The 24,298-nt window shown below is 41.1% G+C and overlaps 1 protein-coding gene across 1 annotated transcript in view; it reads right to left on the minus strand.

Annotated features, from left to right (window-relative positions):
* The window catches only part of LOC136837808 (uncharacterized), a 110,446-nt gene that overhangs the window by 57,614 nt on the left and 28,534 nt on the right, over positions 1-24,298 (minus strand). The window contains exons 2-4 of the mRNA XM_067102714.1: positions 4,982-5,053; positions 4,639-4,707; positions 3,688-4,443 (exon numbers count right to left, since the gene is read on the minus strand). Of these exons, the coding sequence (XP_066958815.1) occupies positions 3,688-4,443; positions 4,639-4,707; positions 4,982-5,053 (897 nt within the window). The remainder of the gene's footprint in view (positions 1-3,687; positions 4,444-4,638; positions 4,708-4,981; positions 5,054-24,298) is intronic.

The following is a 24,298-nucleotide window of genomic DNA, read 5'->3' on the forward strand; positions in this document are numbered from 1 at the left end:
GATGTTCAGGAAAAATTTGAGAGTGATCGGATGATTATTTTGGATTTTATTAAAAAAAAAAGGCAAAAATAAAAAAATTAAAAATGATTCACCTCTTTCATTTTTAGAGCTATTGCAATGCGGCTTCATACAGAAAGTATATCACAGTATCACAGTATGAAAAAAATAATGGGAAGAGTTTTCTACTTTTCCTTATTTTTTTTTTTGGATCTCGGTAGAGAAGGGGATTTTCCCCCAAATTTGTATAATTTGATTATCACTTATCAGTTCCTCGTCAACCTAAGAAAAAATCTAGCCCCAAACAAATATTCGTCTTTCTTTCCTCTTTCCAATGGTATATTTAACTTTAAAATTGGCCTAAAAATAAAAATGTAGTTTGCGTTTGAAGTGCAAAAAGTGAAAACTGAGAAAAACGACCGTAAAGATCAACAAGTGGTTTTTTTTGGCACTGTCGTGGAAAAAACTTACCTTAGAGCATTATTTTGGTTGATTTCTGGCTCCAGGTCACCCCCTTCCCTCTATAAAAAGGGGTATTATTCGCTCTAGGCGAGGGTATCATCAAGTACCACCTGACTCATTGTTGCCTTGTTTGAAACTAAGAAACTAGAAGTTTAGTTGCTACCAGGCTGATATTCTTGACTCATTTTCAGTCGTTTTTTTCACTTGTTTGGTCTTTGGAGTTTGATTTTCAAGCCTTTTTGTCTCTCGAATGAAGAACTACTTCTATACTTTCACTTGTGCCAAACAGATGTGTTAGCAAGTTGAATTTCTCATAGCCAAAGTTGTGTTCAATTTCCTCAATATTTATCTCACTCAATTGATGGTGCTGAGATTTTCCATTGCTAATTCGCTTTGCTGGGGCACTAACTGTAAACCTACACGATTGGCACTTCATTAAAATATCAGTATCCCATCTATTGGCAGAGAATTCGACCTGAACTTTACCCCTGCAATTTCCTACCTTGCACCTAATACCCGACACTATTTTATCTAACCGAGATTTGATATAATGAACTTATCATATACTCCCTTTTCATCATCCTTTATTCATTTCATCAACTGTGAACATATTTTTGAAGGTGAAAGTATATAGATTGTATTTAGAGTTACTGGATGTAAAAAAGAAAGCAAAAACAGCAAATAGCGAAAAAATTGCTCAGAGAAAAAGTGTTTCACCACCCGCTTTCAACGTATGGTGGCAACCCTGTCTCCTACCACGCATTCACCAAGGAACAAGCCATTGTTGTTGCCAGACACTGCCAGACGTAGGAGATAAGGTGATATAAAAATCAAAATAATGAATAAATTAGGCGAATAAAGGAAAAAATGACAATAGTCATTAGGAGCCAAACCAATCAGCCCTACCTCACCGTGTAGGGGGGTAAGCCCAAAACCCCATCAATTTTAATATTTTGAAAAAATGCTTAGGTCACGTGATAATGAAGGTGTTGCTCATGTCTTACGGCCATTTAACCGTTTTTTTAAATTTCAAAAATATTCATAAAAAATCTAAGAGTGCGCTCCCCTTAACTTCATCGAAAAAGTGCTATCTCGCTTTTGATTCCTTGTCAGCCGTCGTACCGAAAGTACTTCTCTGTCCGAGTACTGCCACTGTCACAGACCTGACATGTAAGGACGCTAGGAACTTTGGGGACTTTGTTAGTATTGTGGTGTCATAGTTATCATACTGAGGATTGTAAGCAACAATTACTGCCAGCATCTCCCACTCCTCACAGGAGTAATGTAACAGCACGAGGACCAAGGAAAGGGCTCCAGATACCCTTCCTTGACTGAAAATAAGTTTTTAGAACTTAAAGTCTCCAGACCAGTTGATAGATATATTTGTTCAGGCAAGAACCTAAGGTATCTAACAATACATGTCTGATATCATTCCTTTCCTTTAGCTAGAGAGAGGAAAGTTAGTGGGCCACTGAAAGATAAATTAGTGTACTATTCAAAATGTTATATCAGTTGGAATACTTCAGTCACATGTATTCTATAGGTCCAACATCTGATAGGTCTTATCTTCTTATCTATCTCGGTAGAGATGAAGGCATCTAGAAAAGAAAGAGATCAGTGTTTCGATCAATTCCACTCTCCTTATCAGTAAGATCTCATCAATACCAGAAGTGAAAGGGGTTTGGCATAGCCAAGTATCATCGATCAAAATTCCACGATTATAAAAGTTCTTCATGAACACAAGTTATTGGTATTAAAACCAATCTGGTAGTAGAAACTGATAAGGGAAAGTAGACATGCTCAATCACTTCGCATTCCAAAGAAGTAGAACTTCTGTACCTGTGCATGGGCACAGACTCCAGTGACAGAACTTGTATGACATACATCCCTCATCCTGGAATGTCTGATAGACATACATCCCTCATCCTGGAATGTCTGATAGACATCTGTGTCGAGCTTGCTACTGCAACCCCATTCATCAGCACTGTAAACAGAGAAGATGATGGGATAACCCCATGGATGTCCTATGATAAGATGTGCTATGTAGATGCATGCTAAGTACTCTACTGTCAACAGACTTCGGGACATCGACAGAGATGTCCTAGTACTCAATGGAAATGTGCATCGTCAACAGAGGAGACGTCCTATGAGATCACCTACGATATCATTAGTTCAGTAAGCTACTCAAAAGAGGAGTTGCCGTCGACAGAGATGTCCCAGTACCGTACTGTTAATGGAATGTGCATCGTCAACAGAGGAGACATCCTAAGTGGAGTTCGCCGATGACAAGTTCAGTAAGCTACTCAAAAAAGGAGTTGTCTTTTGATGACAGGACACCCAACCCCCCTTTCAATTGACTAAGGAACCACCACGGTGCCGTCCGCGAGCTACATTACGTAAAGCTTACAAACTGATCTTAATGCTTGTATGCAGAAGAACAACTTGGATATTGAGTCACAAACAGCCTGGTTGGACTAGGATAGATAAGGGCAGGCTAAGATGGGAATTGTATCCAACCTAACGTAACCCAATCCTAAACTCTTGAAGAACGGGAAAATCTTTTCCTTGCAAAGTCACAAATCTGAAGAACATGCTCCGGGATACTGAAGAACAGGTTTGATAAGATAGGTTCGAACTAGGTGGGCTAGGTTAAGAACTCAACTACTTAAGCTAGACTAAGTAAGCCACCACACCTAACCCCAACAAGTTCTTGAGGAACATGAGAAATTTCCTCATCCGTCCTTAGCTAAGAAAACCCGAAGGTGTTCTCGAATCCTTTCATGGGCTTAGACGAGCTTCAACAGAAGTAGGAGCGATCACAGGTGGAGACTTAATCTTTAGAATTATAAAGGTAAAATATGAAAGCGGAAAAAAGGCCGAACGGCAGGACAGGGAAGAAATGCACGTCCTGTCGAGACTGCTGCCAAAAGTAAACTGAAAAGGTTGAATGCATACCGGTTGGGTGGGTGGTACTTCTGCCCTTACCATATGTAACTGTTACCATAACTGTCTTGCAAAAGTTTAACAGCCAGACTTTCCAGCTTCGGCAAAGTTATCCACAGACAACGACGGAGGGTCTGTATTCAGGTACGAACAATAACTGAAAGGTTTTATTTTTTAATTCTCAAAAGAAATGGAAGTGCAGTTTTATTTTTTAATTCTCAAAAGAAATGGAAGTGCAAAACTCAAAAATCACAAAAGCTTTTCAAGAACAGAAATTTACAGTACCTTTCCTGGAAATTCATGAGGCCTTTTCCAAGTCTTCAAAGAATGTTGTAACGATGAACAACAGACACCAAATGGTTCATATACATTCTCAATGTCCTCATCATCAGATGGCTCGAGAATACGCTCCCGATTAATTTCTTCAAAAAAACTGTCATCTACAATCACATAATCATCATCTGATGAATCCTGAGTTTCCCAAGATGTACTGTCATCCTCATCATAATCCTCTGCATCTTTGTCTTCTGATGTTTCTTGACAATCTTCTCGGTCTAGTTCTTCCCTTTCTTCCCTAAGGGCTTTTTCAAATGCATTTTCAACATCGCTGTATATATCCTCAACGTCTTCGTTGTCAGATGGCTCACGAACACAGCCCTGATCTAATTTTTCCCAAAAATTGTTCTCTATATTCACATCATCATCATCTGACAAATCCTGAGTTTCCCAAGATCTATGGTCAATCTCAACATCTGCGTCATACATATCCTCGGCATCTTCGCCGTCTGATGTTTCTTGACAATCGTCTCGACCTAGTTCTTCCCTTTGTTCCCTAAGGATGTCTTCACATGCATTCTCAACATCCCCGTTGTATACATCAACGTCTTTGTCATCTGATGTTTCTTGACAAGGTTCTTGATCTAGTTTACAAAAGTTACTGTCTGAGGTCTTTTCCCCAGGCGTAATATTTCTCCTCCTTCTGAGGGCATCAAATTCAGCAACTTCAACTTTATCTCCTTGCATCTCAATACCAGCCCATTCCTAGTATGTGTAAGACATATTAATTAACATCCAAAGATGAGGAGTCATGGAAAAGAAAACAAGTAAGATTATTAGTGAAAAGACTATTTTACATGGTAAAATTCATTATAAACTTTATCTCCTTGCATCTCAATTGGTAAAATTCATTATAATATCTGATCAAAGGTTATCTGAGAGAGAGAGAGAGAGACTTACCTTCACTGCTGGTTCATCCACACAAACACCAACATAACTCATGTTGGAGTTGATTGCTTTGCGAGCAGCCTGAAACAGAATCAAATGAGAATCTGTCTTCAAGGTAATCCAGTCATAAAAGTACAATACTATAATTACTGTATATAATAAGCTTGTACCCTAATCGATGTTAGTCGTTATGGAGCCTTGACTTGTTATACACTTCACAGCCAACATTTTAAGATTATTGAAAAAACCTATTTTACATGGTAAAACTCACTGTAATACCTGATCAAAGGTTAAATTCTACACACAAAGAGAGAGAGAGAGAGAGAGAGAGAGAGAGAGAGAGAGAGAGGCTTACCTTCACTGATGGTTCATCCACACAAATATCCTCATCATCACTCAAGTTGAAGTTGATTGCTTTGTAAGCAGCCTGAAACAATCAAATGAAAATGTCTTCAAAAAATCCAGTCATACAAGTACAATACTGTAATTAGTATATAATATGCATGTGCTCTGACCTATGTTAGTCGTTATGGAGTCTTGACTTGTTATTCACTTCATAGTCAACAATTTAAGATGAAGCCTACTTTACAGGAAGGACATTAAGGAGCACTTGTTGGTCCAGACTATTGGACTTGTACTGTAATTGTTTACCTAAATTAAATAATTGGAAAGACGAGATTTTGATTTTTTACAACATAAACAGTATTCATTTTGTATCTAGAAATATTTATGGTGTGAAAAACAACTCCCCAAGTATCTATTTTTCATTTAAATAACATTAACCCTTAAGGGACAGGCTAAATATATATCATGCACACCCCAAGAATGGGCAAACTTTCAGGTCGGCCAATTTAAGGAAAACACATCAATATCAAGAGGAAGATATGCAAATGCACATGGTGTATGAAATAAAAAATCTAAGAATTTTTCCCTACCTTCTATGGAAAGTTGACAGTGACTACTTACAACCCTGTGTGGGGCCTCTTTTACTGGATATTCATAAAAATATGTTAATTTTTCCAAGTTATGCATGTTTTTGCTAATTATTTATTTTACTTTATTTTGTAAAATAATAATTAGTGTGTGCACAATATCATAACAGATAAGAACTAAAATCAGTAACAAATTCTGGGTATATTTGTTGTAAAATAATTACAAGATTTACGAAGATGGGGATAGGCAGTAACTTTTTGTGAGGTATACATGTTTTTTTCCTAATATTTCTTTGCACTTTTCTTTGCAAAATTACAATTATAGCTGACATACTATCAAAAAAGATAAGCACTAAGACCAACAGCAATCCCTGGGTATATTTAGGGGCAAATAAATAAAAGGATATCCTGGAACTGCAGAGAGGCAATACATTACCCTCTGAAATCTCAAGGCATACTGATCAATGTCTCTCCTGTGCTGAGCTATTATAGTTGCTGCAAGTCATTTATGGACCACTGAAGTGCTATGAGCGTCTTTCCTGCTACATTCATTCAAACTGAATGGTGTGTAATAATACTCATATGAGTTATCCCATCCATCACTCAAACCTGTTATAGATACTCATATGATGATTCCCGTCCAGTAAGTGCAAAGGGGGGGAGTGACAGGTCCTCCCACTGCAACAGGGGTGTAGGAGCAACTAATTGCCAGCGGCATCATTCTATTTTATGGCTGCACAGCCCATGAAAAAGGGAGAGGGAGGTAGGTCTCTGATTCAGTAATTATTTGGTAAGTATATATACAAAACTTAATTTTATTATAAAAATGTAATTTTTAAATAAGTAACTTACCAAGTACTGTACGAGTATTTACTTAGCTGAATCCCACATTGCAAAGGGGGTGGGATGAATGGACTGATCTATTCAAAAATAGTTCCCCTTGCCCTGTGCGCAGTACCACAAATCAGCAACCAGAATTCACCATCGCCCGTCCTGACACGACAACCCACTGCCCATCCAAAGAACTGGTGGGTATTCCAGGTAAAAAAGTACCCCCAGGCTCCCCAAATAACTCTACACCCTACATTAAGGCGAAGAGACAGGAGAGAGACAGGATCTCGCCTATGCTTCTTCCCCCGACATCATGCCAGCCACTGCTAAAGGTTCAGCATTTTTCAAAAACTGTCTCCACTTCTTTCAAATAATGAGATGCATTCTGTCGTTAACTTTAGAGCTTCCAGAGCCTCGAGCTGCTAGCTTGCCTGGCAGCCAACTCACCTGATGCCAGCTACAACAATCTGGCACCAGTGATGTTTATACCAATCCATGAGCTTCCACAGCTCTTGCATGGGGTATAACTCAGACTGGCACCAGCTAAGTAGTGTGTAAATTCTGCAGTACCACAGGATAGTGACTGGCATGGTATGGCAGAGGAAGCATAAGATTTTCTCCTACTCTCTCTTCACCTTCTGGTGATGTATAGAGTTTTTAAGGAGCCACTCTCAGTGGATGGGTTTGGTGTTATTTCAGTGTGAGTGTATCTGGTTGTTTTTACATTGGTACTGTGCCCAAGGCAAGGGCACCTATTGAAGTTTTGCTATCTGTTGGATAACTCCTTAACTGCATAACTTCCACTGATGATATGGTAGCCATCGGAGTACTCCTTCACTACAAAGCCTCCATTTAAGTAGAGGCACCCCTTGGCTCTACCACCACGCCACTACAGGTTAAGCTGAGCGTCAACCAGTTGCAATTTTATACTGCAGGCTCTCTTAACTAAAAAGGAACGACAAGCTTTGTATTCAATGTTAGCAACTTTTCTATTTCAAATTCATTACATGACTTAGTGTTTTTGGAGTAGAATACTTTGTCTATGTATCCAACCTCCTGTCAATGTGGGATTCAGCTATGTAATTACTGTACTTGGAAAGTTACTTGTATAAAAATGAAATTTTTATAATAAAATAGTTTTATATATACTTACCAAGTAATTACAGAATCGGAACCCACCCCTCCCCTCTGATGGACTTAAGGCTGAATGAAAATTGTTTGCTAGGTAGTTCCAATATTCCATTAGTGAGACAGGCTGATCACCTCCACAAACTATACTGAAGTGCTACCTGCAAAATTTTGAATCTATGCTGCCGTTAAGTGGAAACTATAGTTATGTAATTGGTAAGTATATATAAAACTATTTTATTATAAAAATGTCATTTTGAAACAACTTGCATAACGTTGTAATGGTTCTCTGAGCTATTCTTTTGCGCTTGGTGCATGTGTTATTGAATACACATGCTCTTTCCCTAATCTTTCAACATACTCTCAAACACTTTCCCAGTGAACTCAGGTCCATTATAGCTCAATAAATTCCTTGGCTTACTCGCACACATCAGAAACTTTACAGTCCAACTTCTTAAATCCGGGAACCTTGGGAGCAGGCCACAGCTGGACCACAGAAAATCTGGGAATATGGAATACACCCCTAAAAAACGAAGCCCCTTTGTAAACATAATTTAGCCTAGTTCCCAACTTAGCCTATTACTTAGCTAAGTTCTGATACCGGGCAAGTTCCGATACCACTTTTTATCATTTTATAACTCATATATTTTATATCAGACTTTCTCTGTACTGTATAATTTACTTTTGAAAAACTGTGATACTTTATATAACACATTTAGCCTAAATTCCAAAGTTAGCCTAACAGTAAGTCAACTACTTAACATTTTGCAGAATCTGCAGAATATATTGGTGACTTTCTCATCTCCTAAGTTTACTGTCTTTTCATAATTAATGCTATTAGTTTCTTCGCCATTTATTTCATTGTAGAAGGTAATATGATAAAAATAGTGCCAGCAGAGCTAGAAGTACAGGTGAGATGTGAAGGATGATTATACTTCCAGTAGGTCGATGCAGAATGGAAGTAATGGCCATGTGTGCCTGTGAGACATGAATGACGATATGTTTCCAGTAGGCTGATGCCAAATGGAAGTAAGGGACATATGTGCCTGCAAGCCGAAAGCTAAGGATGTAGAGAATGCTCAGATAACCTTAGCTTTCACTAAAAGAAGGCAAAGTTGTTGTTCTGAATCTGAGTGTCTCTGAAATTCTCCTAAGGATGAAGGAAAATGCAATCTTAATCCAAGGGAGAGGGGGTTCTTGACCAATCAAAGGACAAGAAAGCCCTCTAGATTATCAAGTCCTGTTCAGGTAAACACCTTTAAAAAAAAAAAAAAAAAAAAAAAAAAAAAAAAAAAAACCTCTAGTTGGACAGAGTTCACTCTTTCCCTCAAGAGTTGGTGAGCACTCCTAGGTGCTTGGAGCATGCGCTGACGCCAGGTAGCAGCTGGTGTCAGGCAAGCTGGACACCAGGCGAGTTAGGAATTCAGGAGCAGGACGGAGCTCCTGGAAGCCAAGGATGTCTGTTAAGCTCTAAGGGAGAAAGAACGGATCCAGGCCTCGGATGGATCCTCATTCTTGGCTAAAATCAATGGAAAAAAAAAACTATGATACCACATCTGCTTCCTAGCTGGGTGTGAAAAAGGCTTGCGAGGTCTTTGAGAAGATGATGAAAGACCCAGGTCTCTCTGCTTAACCAGAAATAAGCATAGATCAGTATCTCTTCAAGGAAAGGGAGAGAACCTAGATCTTTTCAGAAGCAAAGAGCTGCAGCAGGGTCAGAGGTGACTAAAAAGAAGAGACAAAGAGTCTGAGACACCAGCTTTGGAAGATGACCACTAAGTCTGGGAGACAGAGGAAGACGTTGACTTCTGAATCTTGTAATAGCCTTTGCAACACGTCCTGAAGAATCTTTGAAAGACAATCCTATGAACAGCCCGGCGCCTGTCTGGGCAAGAGCGGACCCCTATGGTGGTATCTGAAGCTAGGTTGTTTGAGAAGAGACAGTTTTCGGGAAAGATCTTGAAGAGTCCACCAGTAACTGGAAACTAAGCCTGAGACTGTTCAGAGCTTCCTCGACCATGTATAGGGATGTGGAACGAAAAAAACAAGCGTGCTCGCATGTGTGTGTGTGTGTGTGTGTGTTTGTTTTTTTTTGTGGGGTTTCCACACAAAAAGCCTAAAAAAAAAAAAAAAAATCAAATTTGGTTTTTTCAATTTTCTGCATTTTTTCACATTCTGTTGCTTCCTAAGCCACACACGTCTAACTGTGCTTATATTATCCGTAATATACACATACAATTATTCCCCATAATTTATTATGCATCTGGGTATTATTGCAATTTTTTTAAATTACTACATGTACTAGATCTTCTTGTTTGGCTAGGGGAATAAGATACCGTACTGTCCGTACATAGCACATTCATTCATGCTAATGTTATTCTAACAAAGATACTCTAAGCTTGGGTAACAACGCAATTTAGCACTAGAAAGAAACATCTGTGTGAAAATAGAAATTATGATATTAGAAAAATTCACCTCAACCATATGAGATTGAGTTTTACGAGTACCATAAATTAGTCACCCTTTCACTTCATCATTGTTGGTCAAAATTTTCAGTGTTTATTGAATAAGCTCATCTGTTCATATAGAACATTGGAAATATTAGTGTGGAACACTTTGATTCATGTATAGTAATTTTTTCTCTCTCTTTTTACATTAAAGAAACAAGCTCGGACACTGCTGGCAAAAGCCATATTTTCATCATGTTCTCCACTGAGACTAGTAGAAAATAAGCACTGGCAAAACTTTTTTGCTCTTTTGCGGCCATCATTTAAAATGCCAAGTAGGAATCAGTAATCAAACACACTGCTAGAGAATATCTATAAAGATTATCTCTCCAATGCCAAAGAAGCAGTGGCATCATCCCAGAGTGTAGCAGTGTAGCAGTACTTTTAGATGGTTGGACAAATATTAGGTAATTAATGTTTAACCTTATTTACAGTCAAGATAGTATGAGCCTTGTTAATGAATATTGGCATAAATTTCTCAAGTTTCGTTAAGATCTGACATATAACAGAGTAGACCAAGTACCAGCAATCTAACACCCACCAGCTTAGCTGTAAAGGTAACCAATTATTAAGCACATAGCAAATAAGCAATACTCTATACCAGTCTCTGAACTCAGAGTAGAGAGTCTATCAAACACATTGGTTTGGATGTGACCAGGGCCAGGGGATTGAATTGGATTAAAGAATTTAGGTTTCAAGCCAAACACTGGGGCAGCAAAGGCCATTCACTGCTTTGGAGTGAAGAATAAGTCAGAGAGAGTGAATAGCAATATTGAAGAATGCAAACAGAGGTAATAGTGGCAGAACAATTATTGTTGCAGCTCGGGGCCAAAGGGATGCTGCAAGACCTTAGACAATACCTAAATTGCACTGTGTTAGGTGCAATTCTATGGGGCAGCCAGGGAGGTCATTTACTAATATCCCCATATGAAATGTTAAAGCCTGAGAACATTGCTGTATAGAGTATGGTTGATAATTGGTTACATTTCCAGCTACGATGATAGGTACTGGCATCTATTCTCTAGAGAAATATTTATTAAATTACCAAGATTCAAGTAACACAACTCTTAAAATTCTTATTACAGAAATGAGGGGATCATCAACATAATGGTAACAGTTCCTATTCCAATATTTTGGAAAAGCATTTCAACAGGTGCTGCAAGTCACACTGGGGAATATTTTAGCCAGATCATTAAATCAGTTGTGGAGGAAGTGGGCCCAATGAAGGTGTGGGGAGTTTGTACTGATAACGCGGCAAACATGAAGAAAGCCTGGGTAGTAATGCGAGAGGAATTCCCTCATATACAAACATATAGCTGTCTTGCCCATACACTTCATCTAATGTTCACAGTTATCATGAAAGCAAAATCTAGAGTCGATACAAAAGGAATACTAATCTTGTAAAGCACATTAAGAATAGTCAAAAACTCTTGGCCATATTTAGGAAATTGCAAAGTGAAGGAAATGAGGCCAAAACTTCTCTGAAGCTCCCTGTGACAACTAGATGGGGTCAATCATTTACTGCATGCAGTTAATTCAAGAAAACAAGCATACACTACAGAAGTTGGCAATTGATGACGAGGCAGTTGCCAAACTCTCCAGTCCTCCAAAGTGAGGAATCTCTCCTTAAAGAAGCTGTCTCCAAGAGACGAGAGTGGCTTGTGCAGAAAGTTCACCTGGCTGCTAACTTATTGGACCCCCGTTATAGAGGGTGTCACATGTCACATAAGTGATGAAGAGGCAGTTGATGAGATCGAATTGGCATATGAAGTAGCTTTAAGGATGCCAAGTACAGACGAGAAAAAGGTTTTGGGAGAAATAGCTGAGTTTAGGGCAGAGGAAAAATTATTTAGGAAGCCCTTAATCTGGCAAAGTGTGGACCAGTGTAGCCCTACCTCATGGTGGAATGGTATGTGTAGCCACACACAACTTTCAAAAGTGGCTACTGGAATATTAAATTTGCCCCAACCAGTGCCTCGGTTGAACATTTATTCAGTCGCCACCCGCATATCCATTCCTCTGACCACAACCGTCTATCAACAGATAGGGCTGCCAAACTTGTATATGTCGCTCATCATTTGCCATTGGATGAAAAACTTCCTCGAACTTCTACTCCACAGCCATCAACATTAGCAGATGCTCCCCTTTCACAAAAAGAAAAGCCACCATCATCAAGATGCTCCTCTGCATCAAGCTTAAAGGATAAATCTTCACTCCAGGATTATTCTTCAGAAGACTCGGAAGAAGATTCAGGTTCCGAACTAGATCACTCCTTAGGCAATCATACTGATTCAGACTAGAAAGTTTAACCTTTTTGAGAGGCAATTTCATTACTAATTTTGGGCCAAAATTAATGTTTTGTTTCAATGTAAACTGTCTGTACCTTTCTTTTAAGTTTTGTGAAAGAGATGCGGGCTCAGCGTTTCTTTTTTATCAATAATTGAAAAAGTTATCAGTATTGGCGAAAATGGATTTTTTTTTTTTTTTTTTTTTATATTGGGTGTGATTTCAAAGAGCATTTTCAGTTGAGTGTTTCTTTTTCTGCAGAAATGTATACAGTATATGTATTTCTTTTCATGGCTGGAGCATTTAATGAAGGTCTTGCTTTTGTTCTTTATAGCTTATTATAAATGACATCCACAAAAAATTCAAAGCTTTAGGAAAACTTTTTATGAGTGGATACCTTCCTTTATTTTAAATGCTTCATGTTCAGATTTCACTGAATGACAAAAATTATCATTTTTATGTTAGGCCCTATAGGCTATATTATTATGGTCATATTGTATCTATAAAACTTATCTCTTTGTGCTGTAACTTCAAGAGCATTTTTTATTTAAATTTTCTTCATTTAATTTCATAGGGCTATTTCACTGTTTCACATTTTGATCTCAAAAGAAAATTGTTTTTCATCAAAATTCAGCAATAAAGGAAAGCAATATCATCATACTCAAATAGCTAGCACTAATACCATTATATTTTGAGGCTAAGTGAAATTCTTAGTAATACTTCATATACAGTATCTCATGTTCTAATTATCAATTAAAGAAGCATTTTTACCCTTAATATCATTATTTTAATGATTCCTCTACTCTAGAAGGAGGGTGGAAGTCTTAAAAAATATCATATGTCCATATTAAGTATTAGCAGGATAACCAGAAAGGTTCAGAACATGAAAAATTTTCAAATTTTTTTCCCTTAAAAAAAAAAAAAAAAAAAAAAAAAAAAAAATCACAACCCTATCATGTAGATGGTCCCTTGAAGAGCCAAGCAGGTCTAAGGTTGGCTTGCTTCATACAATAAAGAGATTCTGACAACTCGGGGGATCGAAAGGCCATGATGGGAAGGACAAGCTTCTAACGGCCCAGTACATCCTTTGACGCTTAGTCGTCCCTGAATAAATCAAATGACTATAAGACTTGACTGATCTGTCAACAGAGGAAGAACTCTACTGACTGGTCGAGAGGAAACACTGGGTACAGCTTCCCTGCTCAAGTAGATGTGTTAGGGCTGAGGTCTAATCCAAACACTACCATAGAGCTAGGGTCCAGCAGTACTATGACCATAAGAGAAACACTTTAGCTCTCTAAAGTGTAAGTAAGGCTGCATTCTTCTTGGGGACCAAGTCCTGGACATCTTCCCGGTTCTTCAAACGGGTTCCTTTGACCTAGATCTGAGGTGCAGAGAAGACTAGAACTAAGCTCAGCAGAAGGAATTCCCTTCCACAAGTCATGTTCAGACAGCCACCACTGGAAATCTGACTAAAGAAACCTGGGCTAAGAAACAACACAGAGGTGTCCAACTGAGTTTCCCTGTCCCAGCGAAGGTTACTGTCAAGAGCCCCCAAGCCCCTTTACTTTGAAGATAATAAAGTCAGTCGACATGTAAAGACTGAAGTAGTGCCCAGACAAAAGGGGAAGTCAAATGCAGGAAGAGCTAGTAAATGGGAGACCGAAGCAAAGACTCCCGGTTGGGAAGCCGTCCCGAAAGGAGGAACTAAAAAAAACTCTCTGGGGTTCGGACGGGGATCTGGAAGTGCTCCCTGCATGTCCAAGTTCCTATCCAATGGCCCTGGAGAATGGGAGAAACTACTATCTGGATCGTCTCCCTCTTGACCTTCACCTACTGTCTAAAGAGAGATATGAAGTACTGTGGTCAGGCAGCCCATCATCAGGAGCAGAGTTCAAAACAAAATGTTGAGCACTTCGAAACTAGTGTTGGAACGTCGTCGTTTGGGAGCAACAACCCATTGCAACTGTGTGAATCTCACATTAGAAGAGAGCACCAGAGATCTCCTAGAGAATACAAAACAAGAACAGAAAGAACTCTTCCAAGTCCATACATGACAAGGAATGGAAACAATCCAAGGGGCTGGGTGCTCTGACACTGGACACTACTTTCGGTGGACTGTGAAATAGGCCCAACAAATTACTAATTTCATGCTGAATGGTCTCCAATGAAACAAAGGAGTGGACGAAACCGACGTAGAAAAGTGAAGACGTAGCGTCCGTAGTCTCGAGTGTGGTGTCAGATAACTGATAGCTGGCTCGAAACAGACAGGACGGCGAGTGGACATAGAACACAGGTGGCCGCACAAACATGAGCTTGGACACTGGGCACTCTGACACACATGGACGCTCGGAACTGGGCTCTCGGGAGTTGAGAGCTTGTAACTCGGACGCTCAGAACCTGAGAGCTCGGAACTAAGAACTCGGGTGCTTGGAGCTCGGAACTCAGAAATTGGAAGTTGGAACTCGGGAGTTCGGAACTCGGAACTAGGGCACTTGGAACTCGAGCGCCCAGAAGTTGGGAGCCTGGAACTCTGTCCAGTTTCGGAGAGCAATGACGACAACCACTGACGCAATAAAACTGGGAAATATATTTTTACAATGGCTGAGAAAGTATCAATGGAGCCTCTTGTTCACACTGGAATCCGTAAGCTGAAAAAACGTCATCAGCACCACTACGGCCAATGTAAGCACATCTTCATGGATGCCTTTTCAATGGCTGTCCGTCAAGACCTGTGGACAACAGGCTTGACTGAGGGTGAACTATCCGGGGGTCAAACCCTTTCGGACTCACATGGACCAACAGAATGGCTCCTCCCAGGTTTACAGGGGAGTTTGACAGGAACTGGGTTTATGAAATCCGATAGGGACCGACAGTATGCCTCCCCCCAAATCTGTAGGGGTCTGACAGGGACTGGGTTTATGAAATCCGATGGGGCCGGATAGTTACCTCCTCCACTACACATCCAAGGCGCACTTCTAGTGGCTGTCTGCCAATACCTGGGACCGCAACAGGCTCGACTGAGGGGGCAACAACCCATGTGAACCCCCCCAACCTCCCTTGGACTTCCAGTTTGCCGCCTCTGAGGTTTGCAGGGGAGCTTGACAGGGACCTTCTGTCTTGGAGCATCGGAGAATGAGTAGTCACCTCCTCCACTGCACTACACTTCACTATAACAAGGTTAACATCCGTTAACCAAGACGCAAGACTGGCAAAGGTATGGAAAGGGAAGCAAGGGAGCCAGGTGTGGGAGCATGTAAGACGGCTAGGAGGAGAGAATTGGCGCTAGGATGTTAAGTGCTGGCGCCGAGCGCATGTGAGAGGGTGCTGGGGGCGAAGCTGCGCCTGAGATTGGTGCCAGCAAGGTTAGCAGTTTGAGCTGGTTCTCGGCTGGCGAGAACGTCAACTCGTAGCAGCCAACAAAAATTACATTTTTATGATAAAATAAAGTTTTATATATACTTACCAAGTAATTACATAGATATGGTTCCCTGACCTACGGCAGCTGAGAAATTTAAAATTTGCGCGGTGGTGCTGTTATCGTTAGTGTGTAGGTGACAACGTTCCGCCACCATCTGGGACACAAGGAAACAAACCAGCGGATAGCTCAATTTGTTTTATGGTCTTATGTCCATGCAAGGGGAGGAGGGCAGGCTCCAATCATGTAATTACTTGGTAAGTATATATAAAACTATTTTATCATAAAAATGTAATTTTTATATAAGTAACTTACCAAGTAATTACATAGCTGATTCCACATTGTAAGGAGGTGTGAAAGAGCATGGACATATTCTACTCCAAAACATTAAGAAAGTAATGAGTTTGGACTAGAAAGGTCACTAACATTGAATCAATGTTTGTTGTTTCCTTACCTGTTGAGAGAGCAGTACTGCCTCTGGTCGGCACTTCTCTCAACTTATAGTGGACGTGGCAGTATAGCCAAGGGTCGCCACTATATTAGTGGGAAACTTTGCGGCGGAGGAAGTACACAGTATGCTGACTAGTTTTAAAAGATGCCCTTGCCCTCGGCGAAGACCAGAATACAAAATGAAAACACTCTCACCTACACCACAGAATAAAACCATAACACCTAACCATTATCAAAGATAAAGTACAAACTGGTGGGTACTCCAGGTACAATGTACCCCCAGGCTTCCCAATGACTCAAAACCTTAAGTCAAGGCGAGTGGATAGCAAAGGAACAGGTAGATTCCTCATGCTTCCTCTCCCAGCACCATGCCAGCCACAGACAAAGGTCCTAAGGTGCTACAATTTTCAAAAACAGTTTCTAAGTCCTTCAGGTAGTGAGAGGCAAATATGGACTTGCATCTCCAGAACGTTGACTGTAGGATTGAAGAAAAAGACAAGTCTCTCTCTATATATATACATATATATATATATATATATATATATATATATATATATATATATATATATATATATAATATATAAAAAAAAAAAAAATATAATATATATAAAAAAAAAAAAAAAAGGACTGGCACTTTTGGAAAGCGGGCGAACTGAGTTTTTAACAGAGCCCCAAAGGTTGCTCAAAGGTCCTCTGAGCTTTCCCGTCCTCTGAAGATAGTACCTGAGGGACCTCATTGGGCATAGGAGTCTTTCTTCTTCCTCAGGTCCTAATATATCCATAAGGTTCTTGATGACGAAGGACCTAGGCCAGGGTTTAGAGGGGTCCTCATTCTTTGCTAGGAAACCCAGAGAAAGGGAGCAGACTGCGTCCTCTTGTGCAAAGCCTATTCTTTTGTCTATTGCTTGTAATTCACCAACACGTTTGGCAGTAGCGAGAGCCGTTAAAAACAGTGTCTTTTTCATGAGATTTCTGAGGGAAACGGAACGAAGAGGTTCGAATTGAGGACCTGAGAGCCACTTCAGTACAACATCTAAGTTCCAAGAGACGTTGGAAGAACTATCTTTCTTGGATGCATTGAAGGATTTGATCAGGTCGGTGATATCTTGATTAGAAGACTGGTCCATTCCTCTGTGCTTAAAAACTGAGCTGAGCATCAACCTATACCCTTTGATGGTAGAGGTCGATAGCTTCCTGATGGACTTTAGGCAAATAAAAAAATCGGCTATTTGGCTTATAGATGTCTCAGAAGAAGAGACGTTATGTTGGCTGCACCACCTTCTGAAGACTGTCCACTTTCATTGGTAGAGCTTTGTAGAAGAAGCTCGTCTGCATTTCGCAATTGCCTCTGCAGCTTGTCTCGAAAACCCTTTTGCTCTGACAAGGCGCTTGACAGTCTGAAGCCTGCCAGAGCCAGAGCGAATAATCTTTGGTGGAATCTGAGAAAGTGGGGTTGTCTGAGTAGAGACCGTTTTTGTGGAAGAAGTCTTGGGTAGTCTACCAGGAGGCGAATCAAGTCTGGAAACCATTCCTTGTTCGGCCAAAATGGGGCTACTAGGGTCATGGAGGTGTTCTGATGCGTTGACAGCTTGTTGATTACTTCCCTGATCATTCCGAAAGGAGGGAAGGCGTACACATCTAAGCTTGTCCAATCCAAAAGCATTGCGTCCATGCTCCATGCTTGAGGATCCGGGACCGGAGAGCAAAAGAGAGGCAGACGGTGGTTTCTCGACGTCGCAAAAAGATCCACTGTGGGTTTGCCCCACAGTTTCCAAAGGTTGTCACAGACTACTGGATTTAAGGTCCATTCGGTTGGTTTGCCCCACAGTTTCCAAAGGTTGTCGCTGACTACTGGATTTAAGGTCCATTCGGTTGGAAGGACCTGTTTGAGGCAGCTTAATTTGTCCGCAATCACGTTCATCCTCCCTTGAATGAACCAGGTGACAAGAGGGACTTGGTTCTCTTCCGCCCACAGAAGGGGATCCTTTGCCATCTCGTACAGGGAGAAGGAATGAGTGGCCCCGTTTGCGAATACTGTATATGCAAGAGCTGTAGTGTTGTCCGTGTGTACTATAATAATCTTGTCACGGACCAGATCCAAGAAGTATAGAAAGCCCAGGTGAATCGCTCTCAGTTCCTTTATGTTGATGTGAGCATTCTGTTGTTCTTTAGTCCATGTTCCGGAGACTTCCCGACCTTCCAGAAGCGCGCCCCAGCCTAGGTCGGAGGCATCTGAATAAAATAGGAGGTCTGGGTGCACTGGGAGAAGAGACTTCCCTTCCTGAAGTCTTTTTCCGCATGACCACCACTGGAGATCCTCTTTTGATTTCCGACGTAATCTAGAAAATGAAATTGTCTGGTTGGGTTTTTCTGCACCAATTCGCTTTGAGGAAAGACTGAAGTGGTCTCATGTGCAGTTTACCTAGATTTACAAACTGCTCTACTGAAGCAAGGGTCCCCAGAAGACTCGTCCAATGCACTGCCGAGCAGGAAGGAAGAGCAAGGAACTGACTGACAGTCTAAAGGCAGTTCTCGACTTTTGGGCGACAGAAAAGCCCGAAAAGTCTGAGAGTTCAGTATCATCCCTAAACAGGGAATCTCCCGAGATGGAATTAGAAGGGATTTCTTTTTGTTTATAAGGATGCCTAACTCCTGTGTCAGGCGAAGAGTTCTTTTCAAGTCCTCCGCGCACTTTTCCTTTGACAACGAGCGGAGAAGCCAATCGTCTAGATATAAGTTGATGTTGATTCCCAGAAGGTGGAGCCAATTCTCCAGAGGAGCAAGGATTCGGGTGAAAACTTGAGGAGCCGTCAATACACCGAAGCATAGGGCCCGGAAATGCAGTATCCTGTCCTAAAAAACGAAGCGTAGAAATTTCTGAGAGTCTGGATGAACAGGGACGTGAAAATATGCATCCTGCATATCCAGGGTGACCATCCAGTCCCCCTGTTGTAGTGAGGACATGACAGAGCGAACAGTCACCATGTGAAACTTCGTCAGTACGAACACATTCAAAGCTCTTACATCCAGAACGGGCCTCCAGCCCCCCCAAGCCCTTCGGAACCACGAAAAGGCTATTGTAGAAACCTTCTGAATGGAGCTCTAGGACTTCTTTCACTACTCCTTTGGAAAGAAGGAGTTCGACTTCTTGAAAGAGGGCCAAAAACTTTGTGGAACGTTTTGAGTACGCTGTCAAGGCGATAGGAGATGTAGTTAAGGGGGAGTCTTTAAGAAAGGAATGGAGTAGCCCTCCTTGAGAACCTTGATCACCCAGGGGTCTGCTCCTCTGTTCTCCCATTCCTTCCAGAAATGTAGAAGTCTGGCTCCTACCTGGGTGCAGAGGACTAACTTCTTACTTCTTGGGGTTGGATTTGAAGGAAGACCTCTTGATGGACTTCGTAGGAGGTCGGAAGTTTGATCTAGGTCGAGGTTGGGTCGTAGTTCTCCCTCCTCGAAAGGGTTGAGACTGAAGAGGGGAGAATGATCTAGATGAGGAAGGCACAGGCTCCTTAGGAAGTCTAGTGGACTGAGTCAACAAGTCAGAGGTGGACTTGCTCTGCAACTCTAAAAGAATATCCTTCACTATGTTTTGAGGAAAGAGGTGAGACTTGTCTAAGGCAGCGAAGAGTAGAGTTTACTTCTGCGTCGGTGACTCCTTTTGAGGCGAACGAACACCAGAGCTCCCTCTTCTTAAGGACACCCATAGAAAAAAGGGAGGAAAGTTCCAAAGAGCCATCTCTAATTGCTCTGTCTGAGCATGAAATAACTCCAAGCCAATCGGAGGCAAGATCTTCAGCTAAATCCAGGCAGTCTTCAACCTTACTCCCTAGTGACCTGATGGCCCAATCTAGGAAACTAAATATCTCAAACACCTTAAAAATATTCTTGATAAGGTGGTTTAGTTCGGCTGAGGAAAACATTACCTTGGCCGACAATAAGGCCTTTCTACGGGATGAATCCACCAGACCAGAGAATTCCCCTTGGGAGGAGGCAGAAACTCCCAAGGAAGGAGCTTCCCCTGTGGCATAGTAAGAGTATCTCATCTTTAACAATTTGCTGGGCAGAAAGGCAAAAGTCGCTTTGCCCTGTTCTCTCTTAGTGGTCAGCCAGGCATGAACTTCTTTGAGAGCTTTCTTCAAGGAGGAGGAAAGAACAAGCTTGGGTAGTCTGGTACTTTCCAACGGATGCTTTTTCATGAGGTAGGTAGAAGCTGGAGAAGTAGGTGAAGCAGGCCTAAAGAAGTCTGGGTAATTCTCCAAGAGGAAACGCAGGAGAGACGAGTAGAAAGAAGAGGGAACTGTATCCTGAACAATCTCTTCTTCCTCCGAAGAGATAGGAGACAATGATTTATCCTTGGACTCTGGAGCAGACGCAGATTTATTCAAGACCCACAAGCTCGGTCAATTGGTGCTTAAGTGGGGTGGGGCTAAAGAATCTTCCTGGACCGATGAAGAAGGCGGAATAGCCAACAAAAGTGCATTGGTTCCAGAAGCAGCAGCTAGGAATTCGGTTGTGAGCATTGGAAGTTCAGGAGTTGGCGCCGGGCGCTCTTAAAGCTGAAAACTGGCGCGAGACAGCGGGCGCCAGGCGCTCATTGGTGGAATTCTGGCGAACATTGGCGGGTGCTCATTGGCAGAATTCTGGCGTGAGTCAGTGGGCGCTCACCCGTGGAAGTCTGGCGCAAGTCGGAGGGTGCTTGGCGCTCGAAAAAGATGGGCGCTTAGAACGCTTATAGCACTCAGGACTGTCTTCAAAGAAATAAGCAGGAGAATCAGGCTGGACTTGAAAGCTGCAGGAAGGTTGAAGGCTAGTGTCTCTGTACCTCTGACAGCCAGGGGAGAAGAATTGCTAATATTCGCATGTCTCTTGGGTGGGCGCGAAGAAGAGTAGCGATATGGCTTCTGGCGCAGACTGGAAGAATCTGAATTAGAAAGTCGATGCACAGGAACGCCTTGGCCCTCCAGTATGTCTTCTTCCCAGTGCGGGGGAGCAGGACAGTGACCTTTGTCTAGGAGCACTGGTGGGACGGACAGCCACCTCCTCAATATTCACAGCACTATCATTTCTCACTGCACTGTCAACACTTACATTTTTTTCCATTAGAGATTTAAAAGCTGACCCCATTTCCATAATGGTACTAGATAATACAGTAAATTTCTAGTCAAACCTAGATTCGAGGCTGGCAATGGCACTAAGAGCGGAATCATGGAAACCTGGAACAGGAGCAGATGGTAAAGTAGGAGTTAGGATAGGAGGAGGAGGAACTGGAGGAGAGAGAGTTCTGTCATCCCCTACATTTTCCAAAGGAATGGACTCTGCATTAGCCCTACTTTCAGCCCTAATGGCTGCTTTCCACTTCTTATCCCTTTCTAATTTGTCTACATGAAATTTCAATGTTTTCCATTTCTTATCCTGCCAATCCTGACACTCGATGCAAGTATTATCCTGACTACATTCTTGGCCCCTACATTTAATGCATTTTGTATGAGAATCATATGAAAGCTTAGTTAGCCTAGTTCTACAACCCTCGGAACAAAAGCGAATACTAGATGAACTGGAATCCGACATCGTTAACTAAATAAACTAAAGTTATCTCTAACAACAATTCAAACAATGGCAGCAAGCCACAAAGCAACAAATTCTGAGTGCTTCACCAAAATTCATGCAAAACAAAGCCAAAGGGCGAAGAAGCAGCTGCATGAAAACTTCCGATGTTAACCGGAAGCCGGCAGAAGACGAATTGAGCTATCCGCTGGTTTGTTTCCTCGAGTCCCGGATGGTGGCAGAACGTTGTCACCTACACATCTAACGATAACATCGCCACCGCGCAATTTTGAATTTCTAAGCTGCCATAGGTTAGGGAACCATAGCTATGTAATTACTTGGTAAGTTACTTATATAAAAACCCCCAATTCTCCCTTACTACTTTCTGCCTAGCACTCGAGTTCTGCAAAGGAAGGTGTGACTCATGTCAAAAAATTTATTTACCGGAGGCTTCCAGGAAGCATAGGTCCTGTAAATAAATCATAACTGCAAAAGTTGCAGGCTTAATGAAATGGCAAAATACCCAAGAACTACTTTCAAGGCAATTATCGGTGGCTTGGGCAAAGCATATGGCTGATAAACGAATCATAAATTGCCAAAATTATGGGCTAATGAAAGATAGTAATGCAATGTCGTAACACCTGAAAATTACTTTAAAGCAAAAACATTATCGGTGTCTCGCCAGTAGCCTGCGGTCGGTAAACAGTTCATGAATTGCAAAAGCTAATGCATAATGAAAAGCGTAACATATGCCGATTACTTTATAATGGAAAGTTGTAACATCCATGAATTACTTTTAAGGCAAAACTATTATTTACAGCTCGCTAACATATTAAGGCCATAAAACAATTCATAAATTGCAAAGGTTATGGCCTAATGAAAGGCCTAACATACACCAATTATTTTATAAAATAGTGTCTAGGCCAATTACTTTGAATTGGAGTGCCGTACCACTTGAGTATTACTTTTAAAAACAAAACTATTATCGGCGGCTCGCTAATTGTTTACAGCTGGAAAACAACTCATAAATTGCCAAAATTATGGCCTAATGAAAATGCTTAACATACAATTTACTTTTATAATGGAAAGTCGTAACATCTCAACGCTGCCAGAAGCCTAACTGATCAAACAAACCATCAATGCAAAAGGCGTCGTTTACCAGCGGCTCGATGATGACTGAATCAACGTAAAACAAAACAAGAAAAAACTCATCATGAAAGAGTTCAGCTTGAAGGCTACACTATACATGTTCCGATGGCTGATATAAACAATCCATCAGAATCCAGTAAAATAACAAGTAAATAATGAAAATGCTACCACCAGACCAGGTGTTGCCACCACAGACAGCAGTAAACGAATGAAAATTGTTTGCAAGGTCGTTCCAATATTCTGTTAGTGGGACGGGCTGATCACCTACACAAACTACACAGAAGCCCTAACTGCGAGTTTTTTAATCTAAGCTGCCATCAAGTGGAAACTATAGCTACGTAATTAATTGGTAAGTTACTTATACAAAATAACTGAATGGGAATGGGATTTGTTTGTTCTAAAAGTCTTGTGGATGTATAATGTTAGCACCCATAGGAGTATAAGAATGTTCCCAAGTATGTTATAAACACTGAAAGATTTGTTAAGCCTTTGATGCAGTTAACAGAGAATGATAGGGATGTTAGGAGAAGGGTATGTAAGACACAAGTGGTTCGCAAGTTATGAGGTTAGTGAGTGTTAAGAGCCTGTACACAGAAGGCGGCAAAATGTGAATTAGTTAAGAAGAAATATGAAGGTCCATGTAATAACTAAAATGTGGTCGAATGGGTTATGTTATTTGTTAGAATCTAAATGTAAGTATGGACGTATGAGATTAAGACACACCATAGTTAGCTGTGAAAGTGGCATATGCCTCTGTAATATTTGAAGACTCCAAGAATGGGGGTGGTTGGTAAGGTAAATGAGCAGTAGGAATGTTTGCTAGAGGAGAAATAAATGATTTCAGTAGAATAGAATAGAATATAGAATTTAGGCCAAAGGCCGAGCACTGGGACCTATGGGACTATTCAGCGCTGGAAGGTAAATTGATGGAAAGAGGGCTTTAAAGGTGTAACAGAAGGAAAACCTTGCAGTTGCAACATGAAACAATTGTTAGGAATGGATGGAACGCTGCACTTATATAAAGGCTATAGTGGACCACGTGAGGTGCACTGACGGCACTACCCTCCTAGGGGAACAATTTTAGTAGAAACAGTTAAGACTAGGAAGAAGGAAAAAGGCAAAATGATTGTACAGTAGAACCCAGGTCCTCGACCGTACTAGAACTCGACATACAGAAATCGGATTTCGACACGAAATGTTGAGTAAATTTTGCGTCGGAGCTCGAACAACAAACCGGAATCCGACCCAATGAATTATATGATGTTTGTAGAAAAAAGTTTTGGGCGGCTGCCGCTAGTTGGCGTTGTTGGTGGCGTTCTTCCCATGCGTATTTAAAAGCATTTAAAGCCCACACATGCTGCTGCTGCTGCTGTTGTTTGGAGAAGTACACCTTGTACAGGTATATATCATTTTTTTGGCTTTCTGCA

This window comes from Macrobrachium rosenbergii, unplaced genomic scaffold, assembly GCF_040412425.1.
Source record: "Macrobrachium rosenbergii isolate ZJJX-2024 unplaced genomic scaffold, ASM4041242v1 13864, whole genome shotgun sequence".
Lineage (NCBI taxonomy): Eukaryota > Metazoa > Arthropoda > Malacostraca > Decapoda > Palaemonidae > Macrobrachium > Macrobrachium rosenbergii.